We start from the raw sequence: 18,348 nt of genomic DNA on the forward strand, positions 1-18,348 counted from the left end.
ATTTTAACATACTGGTCTTAATTTGTTCCACTCTCAGAGAAATGCCAGATAAAGATGGGGAGCGCCCTGCTTCATGATCTCATTCAACAAGTTGAGTCTGTGCATAGGGTCAGTTAGGTGCTGCGGACAAGACGGAGCAAGAAATTCCGCCAGGTCGAGGAAGAAGTCCCAGAGCCTTTTCGAGCCTGGCCTCAACGCTTCGGAGAAGGCTCAGAGAGGCGAGGATTCTCCTACCCCCCAGCACTAGCGACTCCCCGGAAATCAGTGGCACGACCTCGGAAGCCAGGCTGCCGCTACGCATGCTCACGAGCCAAATCGCCGGACTAGGATTCTCGGGGTGCACTGCGATATTATCGACATATCCGTTAGCCAATAGATGCCGAAACTTGTTCCTCCGGAGCCAATTCCCTGTGGTGAGGGCGGGCCCACCGGCGGGTAGGTTCTTGCAGCCAGTGGGCGTCCCTGCGGCCAGCGGCTTCGGCCCCGCCCCCGGCCCGGCTCCTGGGTTGGGGTCCCGGGTCCCCAGAGAGGTGAGTTGGCTGCAAGTGGGCCTGCTGCATTGAGCCACTTGGGACTCTAGCGTCGCAGGCGTCTGCCAGAGCTTGGCACCTGCCGCGCTTCAGAACTGCGCGCCCGATTGCCACAGCTGCGCCAGGCCGAAGCCGGCTGGGCCTGCGGGCGTCGCTGCAGCGTGCACTCGCGACCCCCCAGCACTGGGTTGTGTGTATTCCACCGAAATGCCCGAGGTCGATGTCAGCCAGGATCCGGGAGAGTTAGTGCAAGCTACCTGCAAGACAGCTTGAACTTTTCCTGGGGAGTTCTCTGCCAGCCCGTTAGATCAGACTGCTCATTTCCTGTGAAATTGCGTGTGCTTATTACCAAAATAAACGGAATATTTTCCCCAGCTCACTTTTAGAATTTTAGGTCTTTTCTCTTTTGCAAGACAGTTTTGTTTTAACTGACGGAAAAACAAACTCCTCCTACGCCCAGAGCTTGTTGTCAGAGTTTGGGGGTAAAGACTAGCAAGTGAGAAGGCCCTGTCTCTGTAGCCATCCTAATATCCCCAGAGGAGCTTCGATTCTCCCACCTTTCTAGCATTCAAAGAAAATTCTCCGAGGTCATGATCCCGAAGCCTTGACCAGTTTCCAAAAAGAGAGAAATTTGTTTCCTGAGCTCCCAAAATGGCAGCGAAAATGGAGATAACTTTGAGCTCCCACAATCAGGCTTCCTCCAAACAAGAGAGACACATAATAACAAAGCTAGAAGAGAAACACGAGCTCACTCTGTCAAAAAACTGCCCGGATCCTGAACTCTCGCGCCAGAGCTTCAGACAGTTTTGTTATCAAGAGGTGTCTGGACCCCAAGAGGCGCTCTCTCGGCTTCGACAGCTCTGCCGCCAGTGGCTGCAGCCCGAGCTGCACACCAAGGAGCAAATTTTGGAGCTCCTGGTGATGGAGCAGTTTCTGATCATCCTGCCCCCGGAGATCCAGGCTCGGGTCAGGCATCGATGTCCAGTGAGCAGCAAGGAGATTGTGACCCTGGTGGAAGATTTTCACAGAGCATCCAAGAAACCAAAGCAGTGGGTAAGAAGGGCCCTGTCTCGTGGCCCCCAATATTTGTTTTCTTCCCATCTGAGTAATGTTTTGCTTCGGGATCCCTTCCTACTTATAGTCCAGAAGGACTGGAGGGCTTTAAAAAAAATTGCTTCCAGCCTCTGTCTGGGAGCCCCTTTCTAGCTGTGTTTCAGAAAACCCGGCTGTGTTTCTGGCATCTAGTGAGGAAGCAGAGGTTGGAGGCTCTTATCATTCTTTCATGAACCTCATGTCCCCAGCAGTTTTAAGGTTCTTGAATCTCTGCTGTCAGATCTTCCTCCACCCATTCCTCTTGAAGTTTTCATTCAAGAGGAATTCTTACCAGGCAAGATCAGTGTGTTGGGTGGGAATTTTCCTTTGGGGGAACTTCGTGTTCCAGTGAAGCGTCTGCCATATTGTCTTACAAATCAGGAAATTGTATCTCAGTTTCCTGGTGTTCCTATTCCTCTCACCCCATCCCCCAAGGTGGATCCCAGCCAGGGCCGAGACAAGAAGCAAACAAGATATGCTTTGGAAAACTGACCTTGTCAGGAATCAGGTGGAACAATCTCCCCCGGGGTCCCTACCACTAATGAATCTCCTGCCAGGAGAGCCTTTAGCATAATAATTTATTAGATTAGATTTTTTTGTTGTTTTATTGAGACAGGGTCTTGTTATGTAGTTCAGGCTCATCTTGAACTCACTATGTAGCTCACGTTGGCCTTGAATTTGCAGCAATCCTGCCTTAGTCTCCTGAGTGCTGGGATTATAGGCATGTGTCACCATGCCTCATTTAGAATGGTTTTTAATAGTCCCTTACCATACTGCTTCCTGTTCCTATAGGACCTATTTCCAGGAGAAGTTGAAAAGAAGCTGGGTTATAGGATAGGAATTTATGGGCTAGTGTCCTCCAATGACCTTGACTCTAGGCTTTATGAAAAGCCCATGTTTTAAGGGCGAGTCACTTAGGAAGTATTGGCTAATGTGAAACAGCCTCACTCCTGTCACTGTGAGCCTTCCCTTGGCATCCTTCAAGGGTTTCAATGGTCTACATCAAGCTGACCTCTCAGCTATTATCAGGAGGTCCCAAATTAAAGGGGCATTGCATAGCAGTGAGCAGTAATGCTGCTCAGTTGGTCCTAACAGATGGCATGTTAATGAGTGGGGCTTGTTCCCAGGTGGCCGTGTGTATGCAGGGGCAGAAGGTGCTGTTGGAGAAAACTGGATCTCAGCTTGGAGAACAGGAACTGCCAGACTTTCAACTACAAACTCCTAGGCGAGATCTCAGGGAGAGCTCTCTGGAGGAATCTTCCCAGGAAGAATCTCATGATCAGCTGAGCCCTCAACACTGGGAGAAATCCCAACTCTTCCAGGAACCAGCGCCCAAGTTGACTGGGACAGGTAAACACACTGCCTTCTCTCCTTCTCTTCTCAGCCCTTTGTGTTCATTAAAATATCTCATGGTTCTGCAAAGACTTAGACCAGTGGTATATGTGTGTGTGTACACATGCATGTCTGCCTTTTTAATGTTTTTTTGTAATAATACATGTTTATTCCCTTAAAAAATTAACTATTTACAATGGCAATAATACTATAAATCAGTATGTTTATATTATTTTATGTTCATGAATATTTGACAAACCAATGCATGGCAGGATTATTCTAGTATCTACTTTTCTGTCCTTTTCAGAGGTTCTTACAATAAAGACAGATCCAAATATAAGCAGTGGTGAACTTCTTTGCAAGCTTTGATTGGGTTTCTTTACTCAAAATGAGTCCATGTTTAGAAGGGTTGAAAGAAATATTTTGTATAATAGAGAAAAGATCACTCTCTGTGTTCTCTATGACATTGTTGTGCTTAGAACACTTGTGTCTGTTGGTCTCTGGTGTGACACTAGTGTAGTTTCTGGCCCTGTTCCACACAGCCCTATGATTGCTAAGACTGCCTGTCTGACAGTGACTCTTGGCTAGTCTTGGTGATATAAATATAGGGTACACTTAGCAAGCTAGAGATTAGTTACAAGATTAGAGTGTTATTTCCTTAACATTTGCTACATTTTTTTGTGGCACTTTATTTTATAGACTGACCCAGCTGCTCTAATCCTAGAGAAAAGTAGCTTAGAAACAACCAAACCCTATTTCTCACAATGCTGGAGGCTGGAGTCTGAGATCAGGGCATCAGCATGGTTGGGTTCTAGAGAGGGTCTTCATCCAGGTTGCAGACTGACAACTTTTCTGGGTCTCCAACATGGCAGAAAGGGACACAAACTCCTCTAGGCCTCCTTAATCAGGACACAAATCCCACTGAAGGCAGAGCATCATAACTGAAATCCATCACCTTGGGAGTTAGGATTTCAGTATAGAAATTTGAAGGGAATGTAAGCATTCAGTTCATTGCACTTTGGTTTAATTATTTTTAGAACTTAGGAAATGGAAATTATTTTTAGAACTTCGGAAATGGAGACCTGAAGCATCCAGTAGCAAAGCTTGTGACCCTGGCTGATATCTTGCCCCATAACCTTAGGCCTTTGTAGTCCTAAAGAGAGTGAGTCAAGCATTCTCTTCTTCTGCTTCAGGAAAGGCAGCAGGTATGCATATGCCATCTTCGTGTCCTTTCCGTAGATCTCCAGAAGGGTAGAATCCCTGCTGCTCACCCTGTAGGGCCACCTTTGCTGCCTTCTGAAGTGTGCTATCCAACACAAGCACCACTAGCCAGGTGTGGCTATTGAAGCTTTCCTATTAAGATGTAATTCAGAGCCAGCCTGGTGGCACACATCTCTAAGGAACTCATATAGTTTGATAGAAAAAAACAACCTGAGCCAGGCATGGTGGTACATACCTGTAATCTCAGCACTGGGGAGGCTGAGGCAGGAGGGTTGCTGTGAGTTCAAGGCCAACCTGGGCTAGAATAGTGAGTTAAAGGTCAGCCTGACCTATATAGCAAAACCTTGTCTCAAAACAAAACTTTAATTCACATATCATAAGTTACCTTTTTGAAGTATATAGTTGAGTGGTTAATGTAATCACAAAGTTATACTCCCGTTACCACTATATAATCCAGAAACTTTCAACACCTCAGGAGGAAACTCACTATTATCAATCTCTCCCCAACTTATCCTCCTCACAGCCTGCCAGCAACTACTAATTTTTTGTCTCTGTGGATTTGCTTATGCTGGAGACATTTCATGTAAGTGAACTTACACAATATGTGACCTTTTATACTGGTTTCTTTCCCTTTGGTATGATGTTGCTGTTTGACCCATGTTGTAGTATAGATCAGTGTTCCATTTTTTTTATGACAATAATAATGCATTGCACAATAGGCCATACTTTGTTTACTTATCAATTGAGGAACTTTTGTTTCTGCTTTTGCCTATTATCAGTAATGTTGCTGTGAGCATTTGTGTGCAAGTTTTGTGTAGACATATGCTTTCATTGAGTGTAGCCTAGGAGTGGAATTGCTGGGGCACAGGTAACTATGTTTATCTAGCCCATTTTCCACAACAGCTGCACCCTTTTACATTCCCACTAATAGGGTGCAAGGATTCTAATTCCGTCCCATTCCTCCAGCAGCTGTTAAAGTTAAGTCTTTTTTATTACAGCCATCCTCTTGAGTACCCCTTTGGGGTGTTTTTTTAAAAAAAAAATCATTGCTTGTATATGTTTTATTATTACATATTAGTGACAGATAATGAGTACATTCATCATAGCAAGTTGGTACATGTACATATTATATCTTAACCCTTTTAGTTTCCCCATCCCTTACTTTTCTTCCCTCTTCCTCCAAAAGGTCTCCTTCTCTGTTTCCTATCATCTTTCTTTCATTTTGCTCTTTAAATTATTTATGCTTTGAGTTTTGTAGATGAGAGAAACCATGCAATATTTTACCTTCTGCATCTGACTTATGTCACTTAGCATTTTGGTCTCAAGACATATCCATTTTCCTACAAATGGATCAACCTTACCTGCCTTTATGGCTGAGAAGTGCTCCATTGTGTGTATTTATACCACATATATCTATTTACCCCTAAAGTTTTGATTTACATTTGCCCTAAGAGTAATGACGGTAAGAGCATCTTTCATGCATTTATTAGTCAATTGAGTATCTTGTTTGAAGAAATGGCATTCAGATCCTTTGCCCGCTTTTAAATTGGGTGGGTTTTTTTGTCTTTTTGTTGTTGAGTTCTAAGTTCTTTATGTAGAATTTGCAAATGTTGTCCATTCTGTGTGTTGTCCTTTCAGTTTCGCGATGGCGTGTTCTGAAGCCCAAATGTTTTTCGTTTTGATATAGTTTCACTTATTTTTTCTTTGTTTATATTTTTGGTGTACTTTAGTGAGATATCTAAAATATCATTGCCGAATCCAAGGCTGCAAAGATTCACAGAATTGTTTTTCAAAGAGAGATAAATTTACCTCTTATATTTAGATCTTTGATCCATTTTGAGTTATTTTCTTTTTTTTAATATATATTTTTTGGTCCTAGAAATAGAACTCAGGACTTTGCACTTGCCAGGCAGGTGCTTGTGCCACTGAGCTATATCCTTGGCCTGTGAGTTAATTTTCATATGTGCTGTGAAGTAGGGGTCTGTCTTCGTCTATCCGAGCAACTATAATAAAATCCTTTAGACTAGGTAATAAAAATTTTACCTTTTTGTGAGTACGTGTTTGGCTTTTTTGTGGGTTTTGTTTTTGTTTTTGTTTGTTTTGAAACATGGTCTCATTGTATAGCTTAGGCTGGCCCTGACTTACTATGTAGCCCAGGCTGGCTTTGAACTTGTGGTGGTCATCCTCCTGCCGTGGCCTCCTGAGTGCTGACATTACAGGAGTGTTTGCTACTTCCAGCGAATTTATAAACAACACTTATTGCTCATGGTTCTAGAGGCTGAGAAATCCAAGGTAAAAGATGAAGGCACCAACAGACACAGTGACTGAGTGTGTGTGTGTGTGTGTGTGTGTGTGTGCGCGCGCGCGCATGGGGGGGGAAGATCACCATAGATGACACCTGCTATGTCCTCATGTAGCAGTAAAACCAAAGGGGCAAACAAGTTCTTTCTGGCATTTTTTAAAATAAGGGCACTAATCTCATTTCTGAGGAGGTCCATCTTCATAACCTAATCACTTCCCAGATACTCGACTTCCCAATACAGTTTTACTGGGGATTGTCAGCTTATGAATTTGCGAGGAGACAAAAATATTCAGACCATGGCAAAATCCAACTTCATTTTTTTTTTCTGTGAAAAACATTTATTCTAAGAATCTAAAATCTGCATATAAAACATTGAACTTTGAAAAAAGCCTACACAGAATTTCATTATTTCTTCCCTAATACATTAACAATCTACAAAAAAAAAAAAAAAAAAAAAAAAAAAAAAAGGAAAAGAAAAAAAATCCTTTAGAAATAGTATTGCTTTAGTCTGTCTGCAGTTATGTGATGTAAAACATCCCTGGGTTGGGCTTGGGATTTAGCTCAATGGCATAAGTGCCTGCTTTGCAAGGGCGAGGTCATGAGTTCAATCCCCGGTACCAAAAAACCACAAAAAAACAAAAACCACCCCTGGGTCTACTGAGGTATAAGCTGCAAACTTTGGTAAAGTTAGAAAAATGAACAAATCCTTTGAAAAAAGTACCAAAAACAAAAGAAAGCCCCAAAATAACACAACCAAATCCTAAATTATAACTTTCTTGGATTTTTTTTTCATCTTTTTGAGATAGAGTCGCACTATGCAGTTCAGGCAGGTCTTAAATTCACTTTGTAGCCCAGGCTGGCCTCGAATTCCTGGCAGTCCTCCTGCCTCAGCCTCCTAAGTGATGGGACTATAGGCATGCACAACCACACCAAGCCTCCAACTTCGTTCTTTTTCTTATGGAAATCTGTTAGTCCCAACATTATTTATTAAAAAAATGATCTGTCTTCATATATTATTTCAAGAGCCATGATTAAAGTCATTTGCCTCTAATTGTTTGAGGTGCTTATTTAAATTTAAATTTGAATTTTTTGTTGTTGCTGTTTTGTTTTTTGTTTTAAAACAGGGTCTTGCTATATAGTTCAAGCTGGTCTTGAACTATATATTCCAGACTGGCCTTGAGCTCATAGCAGTCCTCCTAATTCAGTCTTCTGAGGACTGGTATTACAATGATGTACCAACAAACCTGGCCTGAAATTTCAATTTCAGTTACTTAAAATTAAAAATTCAGTTCCCCAGGCACATTATCTAGCCACATTTCAAATACCCAGCTGTCCTGTAGTACATGTACGGTGTTGGACGGTACATATACAGTTTTCCCCTCACAGGAGGTCTTGCTTCAGTTCTTGTATCTTCCCGTGGGCTACTCCAGCTCAGTTTGATGGCAATCCTCCATCCTGGTAATCAGAGGGTAGGGCTTTCTGTAGTTAACATGTATGTGTTGGCTGTATTTCTGTTTTTAAACAAATACACCTTTGAATAAAAGAAAGCACAAGCCACTAGATTCTTTGGAGAGAAGGGAGTTGTTGATTGGCATGCAAATAAATGAGAGGTATTTGTTGAAATCATTATGTTCAGTGTCAGATTTAACTAGACATGGTGGTGCGTACCTCTGATTCTAGCCAAGGCATGAGGATCATAAGTTTGAGGTAGCCTAGGTAGTTTAGCAAAACCCTGTCTCAAAATTAAAAAAATCCAGATGTGGTGCCAATGCCCATAATCCTAGAATTTGGTTAGCTAAAGCAGAAGGCTCACAAGTCCATCCTGGGCTACCCAGCAAGCTTAAGGTTGACCTGGACAATATAGTGAGGTCCTGTCATAGAGAAAACAAAATAATAATGTAAAATAAAATAAATCTCAGTACACTGTGAAGTGCTGGTCTAGCATATGTGAGGTCTGGGGTTCAATCCATAGTAGCACACAAAAATTTCTTGGCTACTCTTAGTCAGGTACAGTAGCACACACCTGTAAATTGAAGAAGTCTGAAGTCACCCTGATTAACATAGTGAGACCTTGCTAATTCATTTATTTGTTTTTTTGTTTTTTTGTTTTTTTCTTTGAGACAGGGCCTCACTATGTAGTGTAGGCTGGCCTGGACTCATTGTGTAGCGCAGGCTGGCCTCGAATTCATGGTGATCTTTCTGCCTCAGCCTCCCAAATGCTAGAATTACAGGCATGCACTACGTTACTTGGCAATTCATTTTCTTTCTCTCATTTCATTCTGATGAGTTAGATAAACAGGAACAAGGAAATGTAAATCTTTTCCTAAAGACAAAAAAGAGGGAAGGGTTTGTAGAACTTTGTTCCAACTTTAATATAATTTAGTAACACCCCAGGAGCCAGAGATTCTGATTCAGTGCTTTAGGAATGGTGGGGTGGGGGCTGCATATTGACAAGTACCTCAAGGAATGTAATGCACATTGCCAGTGGAGAGTCATGCTCTGAGAAATCTCAGTTATTTCTTAACATTTTTGATGAAATTCTTTCTTCTAATAGAAAATGAAGCATATTCTTTCTAATTATAGAGGCCCCCAGAATAAGAAGTGACAACAAGGAAAATCCACAGCAGGAAGGGGCCACAGGAGCAAAGCCATGTGCAGTGCCAGCTGGCAGAGCCAAAGGGAATGGTCTTCAGAGCCCAGAAGCAAAAGGGGAAAACATGTGTGACCCCCAGTTGCCACGGAGGCAGGTCAGTCCCCCAAATGCTCAGAAGCCATTTACTCACTACCAGAGACCTTGCAGGGAACTGGAATACACCAGCAGCTCCCCCAAAGGCCACCCTCTGAGAGGGCTGAGGAGAAGCAAAGTGGGGAAAAGAGGTCTGAGCAGTCGTTTGCAGCGGCTGGGTCACCAGGCCACCCGCTCTGCCAAGAAACCGTACAAGTGTGATGACTGTGGGAAAAGCTTCACGTGGAATTCAGAACTGAAACGACACAAAAGGGTACACACAGGAGAACGACCCTACACCTGTGGGGAGTGTGGGAACTGCTTCGGGCGGCAGTCCACCTTAAAGCTGCATCAGAGGATCCACACTGGTGAGAAGCCATACCAGTGCAGCCAGTGTGGGAAAAGCTTTCGCCAGAGCTCAAATCTTCATCAGCACCACAGGCTTCACCATGGGGACTGAAGGCATCACATGCTCTACATTCACAGGGAAAGGCTTTGTGTTTCTCCTCCTACTTGCATGTAAATCACAGACTGATTGGTGACTTGCAAGGAGAGCAAGCAGCCCTTGAGGGGTGATGGTGCACATGTGGCTGGTGAGGGGCCCTATGATAGGCTAGCCAGGGCCCAGTAGCATATGGTGACAGGGTTCAAAAATGTCAAGTCTGGGTGTTGGGACAAAAAACCCTGCAGGCTCTGCAAGAGGTGGGAGTGACTACTGGGAAAATCAGGATGACCCAGCAGGTAGCACATTCCTGTTACCCGTCTGTTGCTTTATTTATCCTCTAAAATATGTTGAAGCATATAGAGTTATGCATTCCTGTCATTCCACACAAATGTCTGATATGTGCTTACTTCAACATTTTACCATAACTAAAAGTCAGTATTCATTGGAAAACAATGTGGTAGCATGTGCCTATAATTCTACCACTTGGGAGGCTGAAGCAGGAGAATCACTATGAATTTGAGGCCAGCCTAGGCTACGTATTGAGTTCAAGACCAGCCTGAATCACATAGTGAGACCCTGTTTAAAAAAACTAAACAACTACCACAACAAAATCATGAAAAAATAAATTATTTTTCTAGTTCTTTGATCTGTATAACAAAGGACAAATCAAGTGAGAATATACACACATTGGTATGAGGAGAGGTTACTAAATAAGTAGACAGTTCTTTTTTTTTTTTTTCTTTTTGGTGCCAGGGATCAAACTCATGACCTTGTGTTTGCCAAGCAGGCACTTAAGTCGCAGAGCTAAACCCCTGGCCAAAGACAGTTCTTTTATGCAAAAGACAAAAAAAGTGCCAGGCATCATGCCACACACTTGTAATCTGAACTGTATGGGAGGCTGAGGCAGGAGGATTACAAATTGAAGGCAACCTGCGTAAATTAGCAAAACCTTGTCTTAAAAAAAATTTAAAAATGGCTGTGGATAGCACATTAGTAGCACAGCCCTGGATTTGATCCTTAGTATCAGAGAGAAAAAACAAATTGCGTTTGAGGGAGCTTTTTATATCAAAACACCTTTCAATTTGTAATCAGAAAATCCATATACTACCAGAACCCAGGTACAAAACAAGGAAAAGCCACAGCAAGAAATAGTAGTGGGTAAAGGCTGCCCCAGGGAGATAAAGAGAATTGTACCAGCTCTCCATTCTTTCCTAGACCTTTAACTTCAAGTGTAACATGCTAACAGTGTTTTAACAGTGATTACAGGGTTGGACGCACAGCTTGATGCTACTAAAAATCATTGAAATGGGTTAATTTTATAATATGTAAAGTATTCCTCAAAAAAGCATCTTTTTAAAGTAACTGAATGTGTTTATATAACACATCAGAGCCCCAGACCTAGGCCTGGGAGATCATGTAATTCTACCCACCTCATTTCTCAAGGTAGGAATTGAGACCTGATCAGTAAGATAACCTGGGCAAGCTGGGCCATTTGCAAGGTTAGGGGAAATTTCCAGACATTGGTGCACTCCTCATGCATAAATAAGAGCAGAAAGCATTCTTGCTAAACACCTGTATTATCCAGTCTCTGCCAGTCACCTCACAACTGCACCCTGTCGCTTTGGCCCCCCAGATCCACATACTCCTAACTGCCAAGCGATGAGTGCACACACGGCCTTGGCACACATTCTTCCCTTTGTCTTTGGTTGCTGCCGGTCTCTACTCTGCCCTCCTCCATCCGTCTTATCAGAGCTGCTTGCGTAAAGATCTAAGCTAACTTGTACTGCAATCGTGGCTCAGTGTCCCTTCGAGAGATGCTCAGTCTGGCAGTGATCTTGCCCCCAGGGGACATCTGGCAATGCCCAGGAACCTTTGGGTTGTTAAAGACTTAAGGGAAGTAGGGTTGCTCCTGGCCTCTGCTGGATGATGCAAAAGGTCCTCTAGTCCCCAGGACAGCACCCACAGCACTCATCTGGCCTGTTGTATCAGTGGTGTCAGAGTTGGGGAACTCTCACACTCTTAGCTGTTCTTCTAGGACTCTGTTTTAGGTCATTTTAGCTTTTGGACTTGGCCCATGCCCCAAGAGAGAAATAACTATTTGGGCGTTGAATAGTTGAGGCCTTGACCTCAGGCCACTGCTGCATTGAATTATAGATCCCAGTGAGTCTCTGAGAGTCATAGATAGCCTCTCTCTTCTGGGCAGAGGCTTACTGAGAGTTCACTGGCCTTCTTCCTAGCGTTTGGTATCCCTGGAGGGCCTAAACAAAGGTCTACGTTCCACTTACTATGATAATTCCTGGGCAAATTTTATCTTCAGTATTCAGCCTGCCCCTCACCTCACTCCAGCCTTCAGCCTGACACTGTATCAAAGCCTATTTCTCACTGTTCCCCCTCACCCTTCCCATTTCGTCCAGGCAAATTTCATTGTCATCTCTGAATAACTCCTGAGCCTTGGTCACATCATGCTGTGACAAATGAGTTGAAACAACACAAACATCTCTTACAGTTCCAGAGGTCACAGAGCCGAAATCAAGCTGGGACAGGGCCATTTCCTTCTGGAGGCTCTAAGAGATGAATCTGATTCTTTGATTTCTTTTTTCAGCTTCTAGTAGCGACCCACACTGTTTTCCTTGTGGGCCCTTCCATCTTCAAAGTATATGCTTCTGCTTTTCTGTCTTGTCACCTTCTCTGACACTGGCTCGGCTGCCTCCTCCTTCAAGGGTTGTTACGAATATGTTGGGCACCTGAGGATAATCGTCCCCATCCAAAGACACTTAATAACATCTGCAAAGATCCTTTGGCCATATAAGGTAACATTTGCAGGTTTCAGGGATTACAATGTGGATGTATGTGGAGGTCATGATTCATCCTACCACACATCTATCATGAGTCAGTTTAGTCAAAGAGAATTCCCTGCAGAAGAAACAGTAGTTCCACTTCACTTCACTTACAAGGGTTAGCAAAGAGCCTCCCTGCATCCCACTCTCTCTCCTTCTGTCCCTTCCTCTCCTTTCTGGTGATACTGGAGATTGAACCCAGGGCATTTGCTCTGAGCTATATCTCCACCCCTTTTAAAATTTCATTCCCTCCCTTCACACTACCAGATCAATAATAGTCTAATCTTAGTGGCTTTGGTACCTGTTCAGCTGTGGACTTTGAAAAAGTATGACAGATCACTTCTGTGAACAACATTGCTTTCCAAAAGGTGTGAGTTTTATGATGCTGCCTTGCCTTTACAGCCTGGTTTTGCAAACACCTCACCTCCACCGAAGGGTCTCTATGGTCTAGAAGGAGGTCCTTGGATACTATATTCAGTAGTAGGGTTCCCCTAGCCTCCTTGCCTGTGTAGGTCCTTCAAAGCCTCAGCATGACCTGTTAGCTTGCATGAGCCTCTGTTTGCAACATCCCAAGGTAAAGAAAAGAGCTTTTCTTCCTTTGTGTATAGCTCTTGCCTGTAGAGCAGCCCCTAGATTCTCCTATTTTTTCCAGGCCCGCCTGACACTTCTCTCTGTTGAGGCAGAGGAGTTTGTGCTCAGGATATTTGGCCACTGGTTTTCCGCAGGGAGATGGATGGAGCCAGGAGGCACCAGCAAAGAGTTGGGGATCTGTACATCATAGATCTCTCTGAAGAGCATTTTCCACCTACAACAAATGAATTAAACTCATACCATAATTCTATTCTCATTCCCAACAAAATTAACAGTGAACTCCTGATAGCACAACAGATATTGTTGAAATCTCCCTACATTGTTTATAAAACAAAAATACTATTTTTAATCATTTCATTGAGATATTTTGCAACTAGGGAAATTCATGTGTTGCTGGGTGTGGTGGCATACACACTATAATCCCAGCATTTGGGAGGCTGAAGCAGGAGTATCACCACAAGTTCAAGGCCAGCCTGGGTTATATTGTGAGTTCAAGGCTAGCCTGAACTACATAGCAAGACCCTGTCTCAACCAAAAAACCAAAATCTATGTGTTTATTACATGTACAGTTCCGTAATTACAAAATGGTGCAGTCACAGACTGTGCAAGCAAGTATCACCACAGTCTAATTTTAGAATATTTTTAGGGCCAGAGAGGAGTACCTTAGCTATGAGTAGTTGTTTCTCCACTGAACCTTCCTTAATCCACCTACTGAGCATGGTATCTTCAAAATCCATTCATGTTGTTATCATGTGTAAGGACTATTCTTTTTATTGCCAAACAATACTCAATTGTACAAGTGGACATTTTGTTTACCTCTTCATCCATGGTGGACATTTCAACCGCTTTAGCTTTTTAGCTATTGTGAATACTGTGAATACTGATGTACAAGTTTTTATATTTTCATTTATCTTGGGTATATACAATACCTAGAGGTATACTTGCTGGGGCCATATGTTAATTTTAATTTTTCTAAGAAATACTAAATTGTTTTCCAAAGTGGCTGCACCATTTGGAATATTAGAGTTATAATTTCTCTATATCATCACAACACTTGCTATTGTCTGTCTTTTTTATTGTTGTTCTCTAGGGAAAAGGAAATGGTAGCTTGTGATTCTGATTTTCATTTCCCTAATGACAGTGGTGTTTGGCTTCTTTTCATGTGTTCACTGATTATTTGTGTACCTATTTTGAAGAAGTGGCTATTTAGCTACGCATGGTAGCACACATCTGTAATCCCAGCACTTGGGAGGCTGAGCCAAGAGGATCGCCACAAGTTTGAGGTCAACCTGGGCCACCCACGGAGTTCAAGTCCAGCCTAACTACATAGCAAGAGCCTGTCTCAAAAAACAAAACTAACAAAAAAGTAACTATTCAAAACCTCTTCCCATTTTTAAATTTATTTATTTATTTATTTAGGTACTAGAAATCAAACTCAGGACTTTGTACTTGCCAGGAAGGCACTGTACCACTGAGCTATATCCCCAGCCCTCCTTCCCATTTTTAGATTGGATTATTTGTCATATTTATTTTGTTGTTGTTGTTGTTTGAGACAAGGTCCTGCTATGTAGTCCAGGCTGGCCTTGAACTCACTGTGTGGCCCAGAATGACCTCAGACTTGGAGCAATCCTCTTGCCTCAGCTTCCCAAGTACTGGGATTACAGGCATGTGCCATCACACCCAGGAGATTATTTTCTTTATTGTTCAGTTGTAAGAATTCTTTGAGTATTCTGGAATCAAGTTCTTGTTATATATGATTACAAATACTTTCTCTCATTCTATTGTAATTACTTTTGTACATTGCAGTACATATCTTTAAAACAGCTGTCATCTTTCAAAATACAAAACTGACTCTAAATTGTCACAACTCCTGAGTTGTCCATGACACAGCACGACACTAGTTAGAGCAGTTCCTGGCAGTCTTTCAGGTCATATCATTGTCACAAGCCACTCACAATGTCAATCATGTACACCTAAACTTTTTAATGGAAATTTTAAAATTTCTTTTCTGCTGTTTATGCTTTTGAATAAACATTTTTGTAACCAATAAAATATTTATTACCTAATAAGCAACAGATGTTACTAAGTGCTTTACATATAAAGCCTCATTTAAGCTGGGCATGATAGTGTGTTCCTATAATCCTAGCACTGAAGAGGCTGAAACAGGGGAATTGCCATATGTTTGAGGCCAACCTGGGCTTCATACTGAATTTAAAACCAGCCTGAATTACTGAGACCCCATTTCAAAAACAAAACCCCTCATTTAATTCTTACACAAACCCTAGGCATAGTGGCACCCATCTGTAATCCTAGCACTCAGAGGGCTGAGGCAGGAGGATCACCTTGAGTTTAAGGCCAACTTGGGCTACAGAGTGAGTTCAATGCCAATTTGAACTACACAGCAAGACTTTGTCTCAAAAAAAAATCTTACCAAAACTTTGGAATAATTTTTCCCACTTTAGAGGGCAAAAAGCAGAAAACTACACAACTTCTGAGATTTTCATTAACTGTGCAGTTACTACAACTAGTAAACAATATTACAAGTCTAATATTACAAGTAGGTATGATTTTACCTCTGTGAAGAGTGTGTGTGTGTGTGTGTGTGTGTGTGTGAGAGAGAGAGAGAGAGAGAGAGAGAGTTTGAGTGTTTGACACAGTCCCTCACTTTGTTGCCTAGGCTGACCTCAAACTTCCGGGCTCAAGCAGCCTTTCTGCCTCAGCTTTCAAAATAGTGGGGACTATAGGTATGTACCGATGGACCCAGAAATGTCTTTGTTTTTCATTACTGGGCTTAGAGTTTGGGAAACAGGTCCCTGGGGGTTGTTCTTACTAAAACTACAGGAGTCCTTAAGTATGGAAGGATGTAGAGGGAGCAAAATGAGAAGCTGCGGAAGCACGGTGCCTAAGAAAGATGCCAATGGGGAAAAGAAGACTGGGAGGGCCCAAGTTTGAGAGGTATCCCAGGAACAGAATCTAGGCAGGCTTTCCTGATTCAGGGCTACATCCAGGTATGCCACCAGCAGCTCAACTCTTCCAGGCTGGAACAGGGACACCTACAAGATACATAGGGAATACACTAGGAAAAACAGAATGAATAGGCAAAAGGTGGAATTCATTTTGAGGCACTGGGGATTAAACCCAAGGCCTTCGCACTGAGCTACATTCCCAGCTGCTTTTATTTTTTATTCTGAGACAGGGTCTGGCTAAATTGCTAAATTGTCCAGGATGGGCTTGAACACCATCCTCCTGCTATAGCCTCCTGAATGCTGGGATTATGGATGGTTACCACCACGCTCAGCCATACAACGAAGCATGTTGCCCATAAAAAGGAATGAACAGAACACCATTTGCCCGTGAAAAAGGAATGTAGTTACACACACTACAACATGGATCTGCCTCAAAAACAGGCTCAGTGAAAGAAGCCAGATACTAAAGGTCACGTTTTATTTCATTTGTGAAATATCCAAAATAGGCAGGCAAATCTGCAGAGAGAAAGAGGGGATGTCAGACACACCCACTGGGGTGACGGTTGCATCATCTTGTGAATACACTAATAAAATCACTAAATTGTGCATTTAAGTAGGGAGAATTTTATTATGTAAATCAAAGCTTAATTAAAGAAAAAGAACACTGTTAACAGCCTCCACTGCAGGCCCCACAGCCAGTAGAACTAATGCTCAGGGCAAAGATGGTGGCTGCTTCCAGCTTAGGTCAAGGCTACAGATAAAGGTTACAAATTAGGCTAACTGGGGCGGTGGAGGGAGGGGACACCGCCCTGAGGCCTTAACCTTGTCCTGAGATGATACAGCACTGTCCTGTGTAAAACAGAGGCACATGCCTGAGTGGATAGGTTTTTAGGAGCAGTCCTAGGTGAAACCTAGGAGTTAACACCATGGGGAGCTTATCGGCCACATGTAGGCAGGGTTTTCCGGCCGGTGTTGTGGGAAAGAGTTAAAGTGCTTCTTTCCTGAAAGAAATGACTCTCGTTACTGCTAGGATTATTTCCAAAAGATGAAAAATATTTCCAAAAGATGAGAAGTATAAAATAAAAAGTGGCCTTTATTCTGAGAACACAGAGAGAGATGGCCGGCACCCCCACCGCTGGCGTCCAGCAATCTCTCCGGCGGACACTTGGCGTGGGGGCATGTAAATAGCCTCGGTTTGGGGTAGAACCTAAGGCGGGCATTAGGGATATACAGATAGCCCATTGGTCCTAGGCTTGGCGCCATATGTAAATTTCCAGGGGCGGGAAGATGGCATCACAGGTAACTTCCTAGGGGTGGGGGCGATAGGAGCTTCCTGTTTCTGGTTGATTCTTTCCTGGCTACAGTGTCCTGTCTGGGCCAAAACCCTTTCATATCCCTTCTTATGATTATTATTATGAAAAGGGGTGAAGATTTCTCTCTTTAACTACTTCCTGCTGGCAGAGGGCGCTGTACTAGAGCCTAGGGGAGTCGATGGGATGAAGGTTGATGCCCAAGTAGACGCTGGTGCCAGGTGTTTTGACCAGGACAACTTCACTGGTGAATGCATGTACGTTAGACTAGAAAAACAAAGGGACAAGATGTTAAGAGGAGACATGGTACTGTCCTATTTAAGGACCCAGGTGAGGTAGAGGGAAAGGTGCCTTTGATTTAGACATGCTCCACGGTAAGGCAGAATTCTGAAAATTAAATGTGAGGTTAGGAGAGATGATGTTATGAGAGGTGGTTACTCCCCCATCTGAAAGCATAAAAGTTAAGAGGGTAGGTGTATAAAACTTGTCTCTGGTCCAGAAGTTGAACTGGAAGAAATAGGGGGAGCAGGGAAGGTGGTGGCTGTACCAGTATAGGGAAGGTAAGGGCTTAGGCTTTCAGGGATGTCACGTTTAACCAGACAGCTGAGGGTAGAAAGAACTGCAACTGTTATCATATAGAACATTATGAAGCTTATCTTACGCATGATGTGGGAGTCTTTAGGAAAGACTGTCAAGAGTCCTGCTGTAAAAATGATCATTAATAGAATGTAAGAAATTAGGAACCAAAGTGGGTAACAAAATATGACTTAGCCTGTTAACTGTGGCTGCGAGGCCTTTGTGAGACGGAGACAGGTAGGCGACAGAAGATGAGATGACCACTCAGAATGATCAGATTTAGGGCTGGGAGGGCACCTCTTAGCCTGAGTGATGTGAAACTAGGATGGGAGTCCAGCAACGTTGACTGCTGTAGAGGTAGCCAAGTAGACCAGATGGGGGCCACTCCACCTTGGTTGTAGTCCTGTGGATTTGCTGCAAC

The 18,348-nt window shown here is 43.1% G+C and overlaps 1 protein-coding gene across 2 annotated transcripts; it reads left to right on the top strand.

Moving 5' to 3' along the window:
* The first annotated feature begins 334 nt into the window (after positions 1-334).
* Znf174 (zinc finger protein 174) lies at positions 335-15,148 on the top strand. 2 transcript variants are annotated; one of them, XM_003477705.5, is made up of 3 exons: positions 335-1,583; positions 2,750-2,972; positions 9,061-15,148. In XM_003477705.5, exons 1-3 carry the CDS (start codon positions 1,182-1,184, stop codon positions 9,660-9,662), a joined length of 1,227 nt encoding a protein of 408 aa, XP_003477753.1. In that variant the 5' UTR covers positions 335-1,181; the 3' UTR covers positions 9,663-15,148. The 2 variants fall into 2 exon arrangements, with proteins under 2 accessions (XP_003477753.1, XP_005007513.1); XM_005007456.4 differs by lacking the exon at positions 9,061-15,148 and adding an exon at positions 3,262-4,672 and having other exon boundaries at positions 342-1,583.
* Positions 15,149-18,348: the final 3,200 nt, after the last annotated feature.

The sequence above is a fragment of the Cavia porcellus genome, unplaced genomic scaffold, assembly GCF_034190915.1.
Source record: "Cavia porcellus strain 051 isolate PalLab524CR breed Dunkin Hartley unplaced genomic scaffold, mCavPor4.1 scaffold_16, whole genome shotgun sequence".
NCBI lineage: Eukaryota > Metazoa > Chordata > Mammalia > Rodentia > Caviidae > Cavia > Cavia porcellus.

Excerpts from the sequence above, each read along its gene's own strand:
- Znf174 (XM_003477705.5), top strand. The coding sequence starts at position 1,182 with ATGGCAGCGAAAATGGAGATAACTTTGAGCTCCCACAATCAGGCTTCC. Across the intron at positions 1,584-2,749 it reads CCAAGAAACCAAAGCAGTGG|GTGGCCGTGTGTATGCAGGG; the intron begins GTAAGAAGGGCC and ends GCTTGTTCCCAG. Across the intron at positions 2,973-9,060 it reads GCCCAAGTTGACTGGGACAG|AGGCCCCCAGAATAAGAAGT; the intron begins GTAAACACACTG and ends TTCTAATTATAG.